Genomic DNA, 16774 nt, shown 5'->3' with positions numbered 1-16774 from the left:
GAAGAGGTACATGAATACAAGTACATCATGATTGATTTCAACAACAAGATTAATTGGGATCATTGCAGAAAGAAGAGAATTTTAGGAGGGTGGAAAGCATTATATGCTATTCAAAACAGATGTAGAGAGACAAAGTTATGGGATTGGAAAATAATTAAAGTGCTTTTTGGGCTCCTAGTTTATCCAGTGATATTATATGGGTGTGAATTGCGGGCTAGAAGCATCCTTGTCTCAAAATGGAAGCAAATTGAGAAAATCCAAAAACGTTTGATCATGAGCAAGTTTAAAATAAAAAGTTCGGTTTCTTATGAGATAATGCTGAGTGAAACAGGAGCAATTTCCATCGAAGCAATTGCTATGGTGCGTCTCATAAGGGATCTTCAGAGAATTAAGCAAATGGGAGAAGGTAGATGGCCTAAAGTTATCTTCAATGAGGGAATGAATGAAATAAAAAAATTCATGGATGAGACAAAACAACAAATGGATGAAAAAATGGAATATTTACCTCAATGCATGTCCCACAAATAACAATGATTTAAAGAGTTATGTTATGGAGAAGTTTCGTAAGCATATATGGGGAAAAGAGTTGGATAGAAAGAAGAAGTACTACGTTCAATAATTCAACCCCATGTGTGATCTCCAACCACAAGAGTACATTGGAGCTAGCATTCCATGGAGAGAAAAGATTCTTATTGCTCAATTAATAACTAACTCACATAAACTATGGTGCGAAACAGGTCGGTGGAAAAGGTGGGTGAAGAGAGAGTGTGTACTTTTTGCACTTCTGGGGCAGTGGAATCGAAAAAACATTTCATTTTGGAATGTGATGCTTTTAGAGACATCAGAGACAGTTACAACAATATTTTAACATCAGTTCCTTGGCATGGTATTTTCAATGAGGGGAATGTTAAAAGGTTGGGTCAACTCATCATTAATTTGAATAATAAGAGGATTGAATTGCAAAAGGCAAAAAGTACGGAAGCTAGTGGTCCCATAGACGTCTCATGGATGTTAAAATTTCATTCATTCATTCATAATATAGACTGGCAGCCAGTTTTGAGAGACTGAGTAGAGTGGATAAAATGAAGGTGAATGCTTTACTGCATCTACCTATGTAAATTTTTATACTCTTAATAAAAAGTTCGATTTTCCCTTGGAAAAATAATAATAATAAAGGTTTTAATAATAAGTAACTATTAATTTTGGTAAAATATATATATATATATATATACTTACTTTGAATTAATATTATCACTTTGACTTAATATTATTATGTTGATATAATAATAATTATTTCAAATTTAGTTTTTTGTTTAAGTTTCCATGATATGGAAGAAAATGAAGTATTCACTGCATTGGCTAGGCTTCTGCGAGTTGGATTGGTTGAAGACTACACTTGACAATGGGATGCATTAGCCACTCAAATTGCACAATTATATGAATACTTGGTCATATATGCCTTTATATCAGGCCTTAAACTAAATAAAAGGGACAATATTGAACTCCTAAACATCAAAATCATCTAGAAAGAGAGAGAAAAAAAAAGCCATGGTTACAGAAAGATAGTTTTAGAGTTACCAAGAAGTTATTTTTTCAAGAAAGAAAAATCTAAGTACATCCTTCCTCATGAAAAGCATAAAAATCTCAAAATAAGGTTACCAATGAAAGAACACTACAAAGAAAACACTTGTTGAAAACATTTATAGCATAAATGGGACACTAGAAATTTTAGTGAAAATTTGTGTGTGTGTGTTTTGCTTCTTTTATTTTGTTAATTTTTTTAAAATATGTTCCATCCATATTTGTTAGTTACAACTAACTTAACAAGCACACCCTTACATATTAATATATTCTCGTCAACATCATGTTACACTATTATGTAATAAAATATCAATTAAAAATAAATTATCATTAGTGTGTATTGTACCTATACACATTAGCACATCAATATACATGGTGGATCAATGTGATTAAAAATGCTTGGCTTAGAATAATGATGGGTAAAAAATATAAGTGGCTATTTCAACAAAATCATAATTGTCACATTGTTCCACTAAAGGCATGTGCATTAATGCTTCATTGTATGTAGAATAATAAAATTCCATTTAATTTTTAACTTTTTAGAAAAATGACACTTGTATGCTAGATAACCACACATAAACTAGTGTATGGAGATATCATTAGGATAATAGCTGTAGGGTAAAACAAAGGAAATGACCAAATTATAATTTTATTTGTCACCTTCTTTAGTGTTTCAAGTTGTAAAGCATCGACGCTGAATATCTCCCTATGACCTCCTCGTTATGTAGTGCTACCATATTACTAGAGTTGTTGATGGTGGATTTTTGCAAACAATACTAATTTTTTATATTTTTTCTCTACACACTAACCATAACCATAACCATACTTATTTGAATGAAAAACACTAACCATAACCATACTTATTTGAATGAACAAGTAAATTGATTCTTATCCCCCACTCTACGTATTTAGTGGTTTAAAATTTAAAATTGTTCTTTAACTTGTTTGTCTTTTCATTATTTTCAAAAAAAATTCCACGTGGTGCATCAACTCACACTGATCATTGATGCTTTTACAAGCCACACTATGTAACAATGGGTTAATATATAGAGCATATTGTTGGTTTAAATTTATATTAAATTTTATTATGCTTGTTAGTATACTTGGAAAGAAAGGACATACCATTTATGGTGATTTGGTACATCTTAACTCACTATTGAGTTAAAATTTCCTGCAATTGTCGGTCAATTATTAAATGTAGTAATGCACCTTTAGCAATGCTCCAATAGATTTTAAGTACATTAATAAGCTAAATATAATAAAGAAATTTCATGGCCGTATTGATGTGCTCTTAATTTCTATGATGCACTACTGGTGGTGCTCCATGACATAAAAAAACACCATGAGATAATATTAAAAAAATTATTGTGCCAATGAATGTATGATACTTAAGAACACCAATGTTCTAAAAATTATTACAATGCACAATTGATGATGCATTATAATAAATTGGGAATCAATAACTTTTACTCATTATTTTGACAGAAACTTTAAGTTTAATATTCAATGAATATAACAAAGGGTAATTTAGATTGGATTTTTTTATTTTCCAGATATATGTATCTAAAGAATTTGCATGTGAATTAGGGACATCAACACCGACCATAATAATCAACACCGACCATAATAATAAGAATAGTGACAACATTAGGTTGACACATATACCTTTTTACATGAGTTGGAGGCTCATGAGAGGGAGAGGGATCCATACTCTTGTCTTATTAGAGTTGAGACTCATCTTCTTTTGAGGGATGTTTGCCTCTCTAGTTTTATGAGGAGTCTATCTCCCTTAAGCAAAAGTCGATGTAGTTGATCTATCATTGGGATCATGATAGGTAGGATTTCTAGGTTGGTCTTGATTTATGGTATCGACCCACAAAGGAGGTTTGGTCTCGAATTGCGGGAGAGAGTCAAGTGGTATATGTATATAGATATATTATTATGGACATCATTGATATAAGTGAGTTCTAGGTTATTGGAGGCTAATTGAGTTTATAATATTTCAACAAATAAGAGGTTAAATGTGTGTTCCTTATGGTCATGACATCGACACATCATACCTCTGTCAGGCTATACATTAGTTTCCCTCTCATGCACTATGCGGATAGTTTATTTCATAGGCCTAAACAAATTAAGTGGTATGCTATTTTTTGTAATAGTTTTGTATTACTCCATATCATTTTCATAGCATGCTCAAGGGGATATTTTCCTTCCCCTTTGCTTCATAGCTATTTTTTGAGAGGTTTTCAATGGCTCAACCAACATTTGACAACCTCCCCCTTGGTTGATGACTAATTTGTGTATGTACATTTGGCGGAAAATGTTGCCTAAGAGGGCCAATCAAAGTATCCATGTAAATTGATAAGTTTAAAGGTTTTGGAATTGTTGGATAGTAAGGATGATCCTATTCTTGATCTGGTACAATATCCATACACAATGATGGGATACTAAGGATGTTAGAGTGTCCTATTCAATCAAGATGAGTCACCAAATGAGAGAGGTAATATGAGCCACTAAATGCTAGCCAGGTGAATTTTCTTTGATGTAATTCAATGAAAAAATGTAGATAATTTAGATATGGCATGTCATAGGTCTTTGGGGGAGTCATGGTTCAAAAAACCATGCATGAGCAAAGGATAATAACAATACAAAATAACCATGTAAAAAAATAATTGCCAAAAGAACTATGAGTGCATAACATATGATTAAAAACCCACACTTTTAGAAAAGAAGCATGTACTCAACATATGTACCCTTAGAAAGTTTAGATGGTCAAGTTATTACATACTTGAAAAAATTTCTTCTATGGTGAAACAATGCCATAGAGTTGACCTATGTAAAAAAGTTGTATCCACACTTCATATAACACCCTTCACCAGAGAAAGATCATTTTTCTTCAAAATCCGTGGGGTATAACTTTATTTAAAAGTCCAAGAGGGATCAACCTCTCCTCTACTTTCTTTTCTTGGTCAATATTTCTTCTCAGAATTTGAAGAAATAAAATTTCTCTCAACATCCAATGTGTCATTTTTTTCAACGATCTATGCCTCCACAAAGAAGATGAAACATTTTTTAATATATGCACGTGATCTTGTAAGTGGGAAATGTTAAGATGTTTCCAATATGGAATAACATAAAAAATAGATTTCCTTTTCAACCCAATGGGCATTTTTTCAACATAGATGTTGAAAAATTTAGGATCATCAAACATAGGCTCCCCATTTGAATCAAATAATTATGTGATTTCCTTCCCCTTCTTTATGTCATATGCCCTAAGCCCATTTTCTAGTGTCATTATTTTAGATATCTAAGCTCTCTCTTGTTTACAATTAAAGAAAATGCTACTCTTTTATAAGGTTGGTCTTCTTGGAGGAATATCCTCAAGTAGTTGTACACTAGCTCTCTAGGTGGTTGGGCCAACTAGCCTCCATAAATTGTCCACAATATTTACATTCATGATATCCTTTTGTTATAAGGATTGTGATGCTACTATATACAAAACAATTTAGTGTCAATGAATATAATTGCACCAAATTAAGTATGTCAAATAATGTTACAAATATAAATGAATCAATCAATATGGTTACTAAAGTAAAATCCTAGTCTTATATAATTATGCAAGGTGCACACACACATATGCCATGCAATGTAGAACAAATATTCATTGGTCTGCGTCCTGGTACATTGTATAACTATATCCCTACCATAATTGCTTCAATTCAACAATCAATGGTTAGATGTAGATATACATTCTCTTCACTTGTCTTCTACTACAGACTATACGAGTTAACATAAGATATTATTCTTCCTGAACAACTATGAGGGGTATTGCAATCCAAATTGGATCATTATATTATTTTCCATCCATCTTGAAGATTTTAGAGTGGAAAAGGTGGAGGAATCAACTCATGGAACCATTTTTACTGACAGTTCCCAGTTTGGCAAATTGTTGTCTAAAACCTTCCGGGAGTAGTTTGAGACATAAAACAATGTTTTTTTTTGTTGCTTAAGTGAAACATATTTTCATGCTATTCTACACATGAATACCTTTCCAACCGCACAAAAAACAACTCAATCAGAGTCGGTATGCAAAATTTATGCCATTTAGAAGTAACCTTCCTGTTTTTACCACCATAATTTGAGAGGATACCATGTCAACTCCCATTATTCGTGGAAAATGGGATAGCAATGTGATCATGATGAAGAATACTCTAGAAGAGTCCATATTCTAACTCTAGTTAATGGTTGAAGGAGTCAAACATAATCACCAGTAGTCTATCAGGCCGTTTTATAATTATGCCACTAAAAGGAAAAGAGGTTCCATTATATTATAGTGCATTTTGTTCCATACATGATAAAAGTAGCCATGAGTAGATAAAGAGAGAGAAAATAGAGAGGATTTGTGAAATGTAGTAGCACATAGACCAAGAGCCACACTTCTTTGTTTTTGAGTCCATTTTTCCATTAAGAGTAAAAGAATAAAACAACCTCACATGCCAACTAGGTTTTCTCTCGAAATGGTTTCCTAGGTTATATCCCGTGTTAATTTGTGGTTTGTGAGCTTTATTTCACTATTCTCAATTTTTTGCATAATTATAATTTTCATGCATACAAAATAAACAATAATTACTAGATCTAAGAATCTAAGGATAAATAAACCCTCATCATGTAGATTTTGAATTTTCTAATATATTTTAGTAGTTCTGTTATGATTAATTGTCCATTGGAATATCCAAGATAATTTACAGATCATATTGGTATTATAGTAGGTTTCTTTGGGTATGTTGTGGGGAGTTATAGGGGATCTATTAGGAGGTCATATTGGAGGGGATCTAGTAGGAGGTCAGATTGGAGGGGAATGTGGCAGATCAAGAAGAACCAAAGAGGGAATATAAGAAATAAAGTTAAAAGGATTAGCCTAGTTCAAGTGTTATGAGCTATTCATAGTGCCTCTTCAAAATAGAAGTGAAGGTCGATATCAAGCCATATTAAGGTGAGATTGACGCTTCGAAGCTAAATCAATAATTGTAACAATTATAAATTATTTTAGTGTTCACCATATCGAGGAAAAACAAAAGATTTTGCTTGCTAGGTTGAAATTAGGGAGTCATTCCTTAACATGGTGGGAAAGCTACACGAAGACCTTGAAGTTAGAGGGAGGTCCTCTAGTGACCAAGGGAAGACTCACTAAGGGTTCACCTTTAGCCCTTTACATTTTGACCAACCACATATTAGTTGGATGTCATAAAATATATCCATTTCATGGTGAAGTACTGTTGACTTGGGATGGTTGTTGTTAGATGGAATATTACAATTTGTGGGATAAAGTTGCTTCCAATTTTTGTCTAGCACCTGCTTCTGATATCTTGTTTTAGATCAGATCTTGTGGTTTTTGTATTGGTGGAATATCTTGCACATTTGAACTTAATTCTAAATCAAGATCTTGCAAAATTCAATGCGCATTTATTCAAATGCACTTACAAAGGTATGTAATTCAATTAGATAATCAAATTATACATAGAATTTGGATTTACCACAAATTGTAAGGGAGAAATTGGGGAACTTGGAATGATATGGTAAGAGGAATACGAAGAATCAACCATTTAATATTATCATCCACCAAACTCCCCACATTTGAACCAAAGCCACAATCAAGATGTGTTACATTATGAAAAGAAAGTTTTGAAAGCGTGTAGCATTCCAACTTCAAACAAACTTTTGTAGGCCTTTATAAAGTAGAAAGCATGAATTTAAGTAGCATTTGTCTAATTCCAAAGGATACTTTTCCCACTCATGTGGTGGTTTAAGTATCATTTGTTTAGTTCCAAAGGATACTTTTCCCACACATTTGGTAGTTTAAGTATCATTTGTGTAATTTCAAATGATACATTTCACACTCATGTCGTATGCATATATCAAAGTATATAAGTATATATATATATATATATATAAACAATTATATTTTATGAGTTAAATTTACCTGTGTATTGAAATCATTATTTTGAAATGGATTTTAAGAGGGACAATATTATGATGAAGGGAACAACATTCCATCGCATGAACTTTAAACCATACTAATCATTCTATCTCCTATGGAGCACTATTATTTATGTGCTTGCTTTTTTATTTTTTTATTTTTGAAAATATGTTAATTTTGACTTCAACCTAACTTTCGATGACCTTTTTTAAGTACACAATGCACCTTATTTACATTAACATATTTGTGCATATTTTTGTGGTGGATGCATTGTTGTGATTTATTTTGATGCAAACATGTGCTAAAACCTTTGTAATGAAAAACCTCTTCAAAACTTTGACTACAAAGATTTGCACCTCTATCTTCATTGTAAACTCTTAGGTCGGTGCCTTTATGTTATTAGTCCCTGCCTGGACTATAGCATTCGATATGCCGTTGACTGGCTATTAAAATGTGCGTTGACCATCATTTTAGGCGGGTTATTCACGGTTTAACCAAACTTTAGGCTCGGCAGTTTGTTCGCCAAAAATCTTTAACCAAAGTTTTCACTTTACCCTCTTATTGCCGGCCTCACTTGCCCGATGTGAGGACAAGTTCATTTATCCTAAGTTGTTTTTGGTTCATGTTCTCCGTGTCCTGGTTCCTGTTCGTGTCCTGCATGCAGTGCCCTGCACGCTGCATGTGCCAGGTGTTATAGTTAATAATTTTACTTCAAAAGAAAGAACAGGTCCCTGTCGATCCAACGGGATTGAGAAACACCATTCAACAGGAAAGATTGAGAAACACCATTCAACAGGAAAGGATCCGATCCATAATGGTGGTTTGATTTCTCCAAGCTTCGCTATGCTCACGATCAGGACCCAAACCCAGACTCTTACACCCAAACCCAGACTCTTACCGCGGAACACTGGTTATTAATAATGCAGCTGAACACTGGTTATTAATAATGCAGCTGCTTACAGCCATCGGCAAATAGTACGACACACACCTAACAGACAGGCCCACAACTACTGCTCGTCTGTTCAATCCGGATTCAGGTAAGCTTCTGTTATATTCATGTCAAGATTAAATAAAGATATGATATGGATGCCCTTTTTGGAAATTTACGTCTACCAAGCAGTACAAAGCATGATACAAAAATTGGTTGTCAGATGGTTTGTCACATTGGGATGAAATCAGAACCAGACTGCTATTAAAATCCCCTTTTAAAAATGGGTTGGCAGATGGGCTGTCAACTGGGATGATATCAGATGTAAACCAAAATCCAACCCCCATCGTGGTCAAAGTTGAGAACATGACTGTTAAAATACGCCTTTGATAAACAAATGTGGGAGACTCGGGAGTCGGAACCTTCAATATTATTCCTTATTTGTGAACTCTCAGGCGTCATGAAATATATGAGAACCCAGGGCCCCAGATGAAATACCTACAAAATGTGGTAGCTGCCAAATTGTATCAACTTTATATGCTCATGAAAACACTTAGGGTTTGATGCAGGAGTTGTGTAGGTGAGAGAGGCAGGTGGCTTTCCTTTTCTTGCCCGCTCACTTTTCTGTCGACTGCTTCTGGCCTTCAGATGATGCTAATAATTTAGTTGTATATAATTTTATTTCCATATGTTGGCAAGATATCAACTCTATAACACCCATCACAAGGTTTTCCTGCACCTGGGACAACTTTTCAGGTGCGTGTTAAGAAACCAGGTTACATCACAAGGTTTTCCTCCACCTGGGACGACTTTTCAGGCACCAGTTGAAAACTAGGTTAGTTTATTGTTTGCTGATGTGTGATATATACTGAGAAGTCCGGGGATTATTTCTTGTCAGTCGTCTAATTGCTGGTTTTTATTAGTTATGAAAGTGTCACTCTTAAGTAGGAAATTTTTGAGAGAAGTTTTTGTTAGTTTACTCAAAATAGGTGAATTTGGTATTAGACGATATTGTGTCTTTGTCAAGGTTACTGAATCATCCAGGTATAAAACAATATATTAGTGACATAAAATAAACACTAATCTCATCAGGAGTGTATTCTAATGTGTTATATTCGGAGAATCAGTATTGTGGTCATTTTCTGCATTTTTATGAGTTACTCAAGCATTTCCGTAGATCATTTTGGATTTTGAAATTTGTAGCCACTATGTTAGTTAGGCAAGGTCACGTGATAAGTCCTGCTGTATACACGTAGTCCATTCTGGGCTGTAGCTGAATCCAGGATGGCCGTTCTTCAGTTCTTTCAAATCTTTAAAGTTTTTGGTTGGTTGAATCCTTTTTTCTGATTGGAGAGGTTTAAACTCCTCAGCAATATCATCTTTTCAATAGCATGACATTTGTCTATGAAGATGCCAACCGGGGGGAATAGCTCAAAGTTACCCAGGACTTGCGTCCAAGCTTCTATGAAAGTGAACCTTAGTCCCTGCCTGGACTATAGCATTCGATATGCCGTTGACTGGCTATTAAAATGTGCGTTGACCATCATTTTAGGCGGGTTATTCACGGTTTAACCAAACTTTAGGCTCGGCAGTTTGTTCGCCAAAAATCTTTAACCAAAGTTTTCACTTTACCCTCTTATTGCCGGCCTCACTTGCCCGATGTGAGGACAAGTTCATTTATCCTAAGTTGTTTTTGGTTCATGTTCTCCGTGTCCTGGTTCCTGTTCGTGTCCTGCATGCAGTGCCCTGCACGCTGCATGTGCCAGGTGTTATAGTTAATAATTTTACTTCAAAAGAAAGAACAGGTCCCTGCCGATCCAACGGGATTGAGAAACACCATTCAACAGGAAAGATTGAGAAACACCATTCAACAGGAAAGGATCCGATCCATAATGGTGGTTTGATTTCTCCAACCTTCGCTATGCTCACGATCAGGACCCAAACCCAGACTCTTACCGCGGAATACTGGTTATTAATAATGCAGCTGCTTACAGCCATCGGCAAACAGTACGACACACACCTAACAGACAGGCCCACAACTACTACTCATCTGTTCAATCCGGATTCAGGTAAGCTTCTGTTATATTCATGTCAAGATTAAATAAAGATATGATATGGATGCCCTTTTTGGAAATTTACGTCTACCAAGCAGTACAAAGCATGATACAAAAATTGGTTGTCAGATGGTTTGTCACATTGGGATGAAATCAGAACCAGACTGCTATTAAAATCCCCTTTAAAAATGGGACTGGGATGATATCAGATGTAAACCAAAATCCAACCCCCCCATCGTGGTCAAAGTTGAGAACATGACTGTTAAAATACGCCTTTGATAAACAAATGTGGGAGACTCGGGAGTCGGAACCTTCAATATTATTCCTTATTTGTGAACTCTCAGGCGTCATGAAATATATGAGAACCCAGGGCCCCAGATGAAATGCCTACAAAATGTGGTAGCTGCCAAATTGTATCAACTTTATATGCTCATGAAAACACTTAGGGTTTGATGCAGGAGTTGTGTAGGTGAGAGAGGCAGGTGGCTTTCCTTTTCTTGCCCGCTCACTTTTCTGCCGACTGCTTCTGGCCTTCAGATGATGCTAATAATTGAGTTGTATATAATTTTCTTTCCATATGTTGGCAAGATCTCAACTCTATAACACCCATCACAAGGTTTTCCTGCACCTGGGACAACTTTTCAGGTGCGTGTTAAGAAACCAGGTTACATCACAAGGTTTTCCTCCACCTGGGACGACTTTTCAGGCACCAGTTGAAAACTAGGTTAGTTTATTGTTTGCTGATGTGTGATATATACTGAGAAGTCCGGGGATTATTTCTTGTCAGTCGTCTAATTGCTGGTTTTTATTAGTTATGAAAGTGTCACTCTTAAGTAGGAAATTTTTGAGAGAAGTTTTTGTTAGTTTACTCAAAATAGGTGAATTTGGTATTAGACGATATTGTGTCTTTGTCAAGGTTACTGAATCATCCAGGTATAAAACAATATATTAGTGACATAAAATAAACACTAATCTCATCAGGAGTGTATTCTAATGTGTTATATTCGGATAATCAGTATTGTGGTCATTTTCTGCATTTTTATGAGTTACTCAAGCATTTCCGTAGATCATTTTGGATTTTGAAATTTGTAGCCACTATGTTAGTTAGGCAAGGTCACATGATAAGTCCTGCTGTATACACGTAGTCCATTCTGGGCTGTAGCTGAATCCAGGATGGCCGTTCTTCAGTTCTTTCAAATCTTTAAAGTTTTTGGTTGGTTGAATCCTTTTTTCTGATTGGAGAGGTTTAAACTCCTCAGCAATATCAGCTTTTCAATAGCATGACATTTGTCTATGAAGATGCCAACCGGGGGGAATAGCTCAAAGTTACCCAGGACTTGCGTCCAAGCTTCTATGAAAGTGAACCTCTGTTTTTTCGTGTACAAAGTACACTTGATTTATCACTTGACCACATCCTGCCTGACAGCTGCTTTTTGGATGGTGCTTTTGGTGACATGCAATATTCAATGTTGTAGATACATGTTGCATGAGTTTTTAGGGAGAGTAAGACCCTTACTGCTTCTCTGCAACTTAATGTGACTGTGTTATGAGATATGTTGGAGATCGTGTACAAAATAATCTGTGTAACAATCTTGAAATGTATGTTTGACTTCGAACTGAACTCTGAATTGTTGATGATATCTAAAATATTTTAACAATCTTGAAATGTATGTTTGACTGCGAACTGAACTCTGAATTGTTGTTGATATCTGAAATGTATGTTTGACTTCGAACTGAACTCTGAATTGTTCATGATATCTGTAAACTTTGTCTTTATCTACTGTCACTACAGTACATTGCCCTCGAAGCACCACAAAGATTTGTATTGCATTTGGTATTATTTTACCTATGTTTCTGTTTATTGTTTACTGTACAATTTGCTTTTCTGAATTGGGATGAGTTATTCATTTTCTTTATTCTATATATGTAATTTCATTATGCACATATCCAGCATGCTGTACATACTTTGTGACTGTATATCATGATAATCTGTTATAAACTTTACTAGCCAATTTGGTACAAATGATTGATTTTATTTCATTTTGTTTGTTATCTGAAAGGCAATTGAGAAGCGCATTTCAGTTTATTCTCAAGTACCAGTAGAAAATGTAGAACTTATGCAGGTTCTACGGTATGCAGTTAAATTTTAATGTAACCATTTTTGTATCATTGCAGATTGTATTTCTGTTAATTATGTACAGCTCATCTTTGCAATCCGTTTTATTATTATATAGTTCCATAACCGGATATCTAAGTGATAGTACATGAACACAGGTGTGAGGAAGGTGAATTTTATAAATCTCATCATGATTATTTCTCGGATAAGGTATGACCTTATGAGTTAGCCAATGTCCCGGTAACCTTTGTTTTGAAGTTTTGGATTACTTATAGATGTTCAAACTAATATATCTTTCCAACTGTACTCTAGAAATTTATTTTATTGAGGCAGTTTCTCGTGCTTGTGATATAGCTTGATTCCTGTTTGTGTTTTTCCAAATTGGGTCATTTTCAAAGATTGAGGCAGTTTCTTGTGCTTTTGCTGTAGCATGGTCTGTGCTTGTGTTTTTTCCAGTTGGGCTGTGCATTATTATAATTTATTATATGCTTCCCCCAATTATTCCTATGTTCTATCTAGATCAATATTGAGAGGAACTACCACTAGTCCACTGTCCAGCTGACAATTTTTATTCCTATGTTCTATCTAGATCAATATTGAGAGGAACTACCACTAGTCCACTGTCCAGCTGACAATTTTTTTTCGGTAATTACTGATCACATATCTGTTTTTTTCTCTGTTGAGTATTTTCTGAAATTTGTTTGGTGGTTTATGAATCTTAATTTTTTTTTTATATCGAAAACATGATCTTCAGGTAATGGCAGGATAGAACTCTGCAACTTAGCATTAATAAAAGGGTTTTCGTGGCAGGATAGAACTCTGCAACTTAGCATTGATAAAAGGGTTTTCGGGACTCTCGGTAAGAAGAGGAAGAAATCTCTGCACTCCTGATATATGATTTGTCAGAGCTCAACATAGGTGGAATCAGAATCTGCATGATCTTCAGGTAATGGATAGAACTCTGCAACTTAGCATTGATAAAAGGGTTTTCGGGACTCTCCATAAGAAGAGTAAGAAATCTCTGCACTCTTGATATATGATTTGTCAGAGCTCAACATAGGTGGAATAAGAAGAGTAAGAAATCTCTGCACTCTTGATATATGATTTTTCAGAGCTCAACATAGGTGGAATCAGAATCCGAGGTGGAATCAGAATCCGACCTGACCGTGCTCTTCACTTCAGCATTATATGAAGAAACTTTATTCTACAATTGAAAATCATCATATGAGGCTCTTATCTTTGGAGCGTTGGACGAGCGTATTTTATCCCTGGCAGACTGTGCAAAGCCATCTGATGTCTGCATAATATTTCCATAGAAGTCTTTTCTTGAATGCTCGGACTTCAAATAAGAAATATTACCTCGCCTTTGGCTGTGTGTGTAAAGGAGTGTTTCACGATGGCTATCAAGTAGCTTGACCAAGAAAGAAAACAAGAACTACAGGTAGGGAATGACAGACATCTATAGTCTGAATTCTGAATTTTGTTCATTGATGTTCTTCAGAACTTGTAATCTCTATGTGGTTATTACACCAAATTCCTCAGAACTTGTAATCCATTTGCTGTTTAGCTAACTTGCAATTTCTACTCATAATTGTATTGTGTTGTTCCTGCAGACCCTGGCAGGGACTACCGCCACGGCAGTGGCTCCTTGTTATAATATCGTTGCACTTAAGTTTGGAGGGAGCACCATGAACTAAAACAACTTAAAAAATAAAATAAAATCAAAGCACACATTTTCACCAATGCACTATAATGTAAGTTAAAAAAGGAGTAGTAATTTCATTTTGTAAAGGTGAGGAGACAAAACAAAATCATGATCTCTAGTTTGTTGCATTGCCAAAAGGTGGAGACTTTGTGGAAGATAAATTTACCAATGAAGAGATTAAATAGCTAGTATTTTTCGAAGAGCTGAGTTTATAAACAATCACCATCCCTTACCTTAAAATATGAATAGGATAATTTTTTGGTCGGTAACTTTAGTTTCGTTGTCTCAAATTTTCCCTCAATTGATTAAAAAATTCTTAGCATTTTTTTTTAAAATTATTCCTATAAATATTTATAGTATATTTTTAAAGCAATAAAGGGGTTTCAATCTCACCTTTAGTGTTGCAAATCCTATTTTTTTTGTTGCTTCTCTCTTGTTTTATGAAATAGGGTTTAGCCTTTATATCCTTTCACAATGAGATTTGTTCTTTTGGGTTTTTCGATATTTGTATGTATGGATTTGGCTATGTTTTGGATTTGTACCACTCTTATTACATCACAAAATATGTTGTTTCCGTATTTACGAAAAAATAAAAAAGTAAAAAATAGTAGCATTTAGTTTTCATAGTGGGAACTATATAGTAAACATGCACAATTGCATTTTTTAGTGTATAGCACATCATTTGGCTATGTAATATTTTCAAAATGTTTTTGGTTTTTGTAATGCACATGATACAATTAACACATAGTGGTATGTTATTTAGTGTATAATATATTGCTTGGATATGTCTTATTTCAAAAAAAAAATTATTCTTAGCGGCACATTCAATACAAAGTACACATATCAATGTGTATTATTATATAAAATGCACAAATTGAAAATAATTTTAACTTAGTTTCTAAAACATGTCTCATCATTTATATATTTCATTATACAAGGATTTTATTGATAGAAGATGGTCGAAAGAAGATTAAGTAAAAAAACCATATAGCAATAAGCGTGAAGAAAACACATCTTAGGATGAGAACATGAAAATTTATTGGAAATTTTATTATGAAAGTAATATATTTAAATTATTTGTAGGTTTAAATGATGTATGGTCAGTTAGGGTTCTCTCGGGTGGTTACCCAGAATAACTATTATCTTCCCACCTAATTTCAAATCCCAGCTAGTGACATGATGAGCTATAATGCTTTGATAAATATTATTGTAATGGGTTTGAGCATTGTGAACTCTTAAGTGAGTATACTTGTGGGTTGGCTTGGTACCAACAACCTCACTTTGGCCCTTGAGCTAAGACGAGTGTTGATTTCTTTCCTCGAAAAATAAAAGGTTTAAATGATATATGTCAAGTAGAGAAAATTCTGGAATAAAATAAATAACATTGTTCACAACTAGAGTGGGAAAACTATGTAGAAGCTTTATGGAAATGATGCAAACATCGAAGTTAGGTGAATCAAAAGGTGATCAACATGAAATATTTCTTTCATGTTTCACTAAAAATGTACTTCTTAACAATAATAGCTAACATGCTTCAAACATTCACTTTCACATATGTTGAATGTTGTGCAGGGACCAATAATGAGGAAACAAAAGGCCCTCCTAAGAAAAAAATAACTAGCAATTGCACCGAGAGGTGCAAAGGAACGCTTATAGGAGGAGTGGGAAATGTGGAAGGCAATAATAGGAGTTTGTTATTATTGTTGTTGGAGGTGATGTTGTGAATATTGTTATCATGAAATACATTTGGGAATTATTTTTGCATATCTCCCATGGTGCCATTGCCATAAATCTCCCCCGCTGCAATGTAAATGTAGATAAAATTGTTCCAAAGGATGCAAGTGGATATTTGTATTGAGCATGTCAAAAATGCTTTATGTCGGTTAGGTATTTTTAGAACCAATAAATCTAAAGATAGAGTCATGAGTCTATTTGACTTGATTTTTTCAAATTGTCACTTGCCATGATCACAATTGTTGTTATCTACCATATTTTCTTGAGAAAATATTACCATATTCTTAATTACTTCAATTCTTCCTTAGAGAAAGCAAAGGGAACATTTGAAAATTCGAGATTCTTAACTGAGGAGCTACATCTGCAACTAAAAGATAGGTTGTAGAGGAAGGTGTTCTCAAGGTAACATGTTCATTAGTAACATGTCCATTACTGTGGAAAGGTATTTGTGTAATGTTTTTTCATATTATTCTTCATGAAACATAGGCCTCCTTTTTATAAGTATATTATTTTCATATTATTTGAGCTTCTTAGCCAGAGGAGCTACATCTGTAGCTAAAAGATTGGTTGTAGAGGAAGGTGTTCTCGAGGTAACATGTTCATTACTGTGAAAAGGTATTTGTGTAATGATTTTTCATATTATTCTTCATGAAACATAGGCCTCCTTTTTATAAGTATA

General features: G+C 34.4%; 1 protein-coding gene and 1 long non-coding RNA gene across 2 annotated transcripts in view; both read left to right on the top strand.

Annotated features, from left to right (window-relative positions):
• The window catches only part of LOC149251237 (uncharacterized), a 42312-nt gene extending 29468 nt beyond the window's left edge, over positions 1–12844 (top strand). The window contains exons 2-3 of the mRNA XM_089453827.1: positions 10039–10555; positions 12601–12844. Coding sequence (XP_089309953.1) covers positions 10039–10555; positions 12601–12608 — 525 coding nt within the window. The 3' untranslated portion in view covers positions 12609–12844. The remainder of the gene's footprint in view (positions 1–10038; positions 10556–12600) is intronic.
• Positions 12845–13415: 571 nt separating this feature from the next.
• LOC149251236 (uncharacterized) lies at positions 13416–14039 on the top strand. Its single transcript, XR_016265975.1, has 2 exons — positions 13416–13602; positions 13769–14039. It is a non-coding gene; the product is annotated as an uncharacterized LOC149251236 (long non-coding RNA).
• The last annotated feature ends 2735 nt before the right edge of the window (positions 14040–16774 follow it).

Source organism: Pinus tabuliformis, chromosome 7, assembly GCF_031772625.1.
Source record: "Pinus tabuliformis cultivar Carrire ecotype Pingquan chromosome 7, CPIR1, whole genome shotgun sequence".
NCBI classification, from domain to species: domain Eukaryota; kingdom Viridiplantae; phylum Streptophyta; class Pinopsida; order Pinales; family Pinaceae; genus Pinus; species Pinus tabuliformis.
This window is presented reverse-complemented; position numbering and strand designations above follow the sequence as displayed.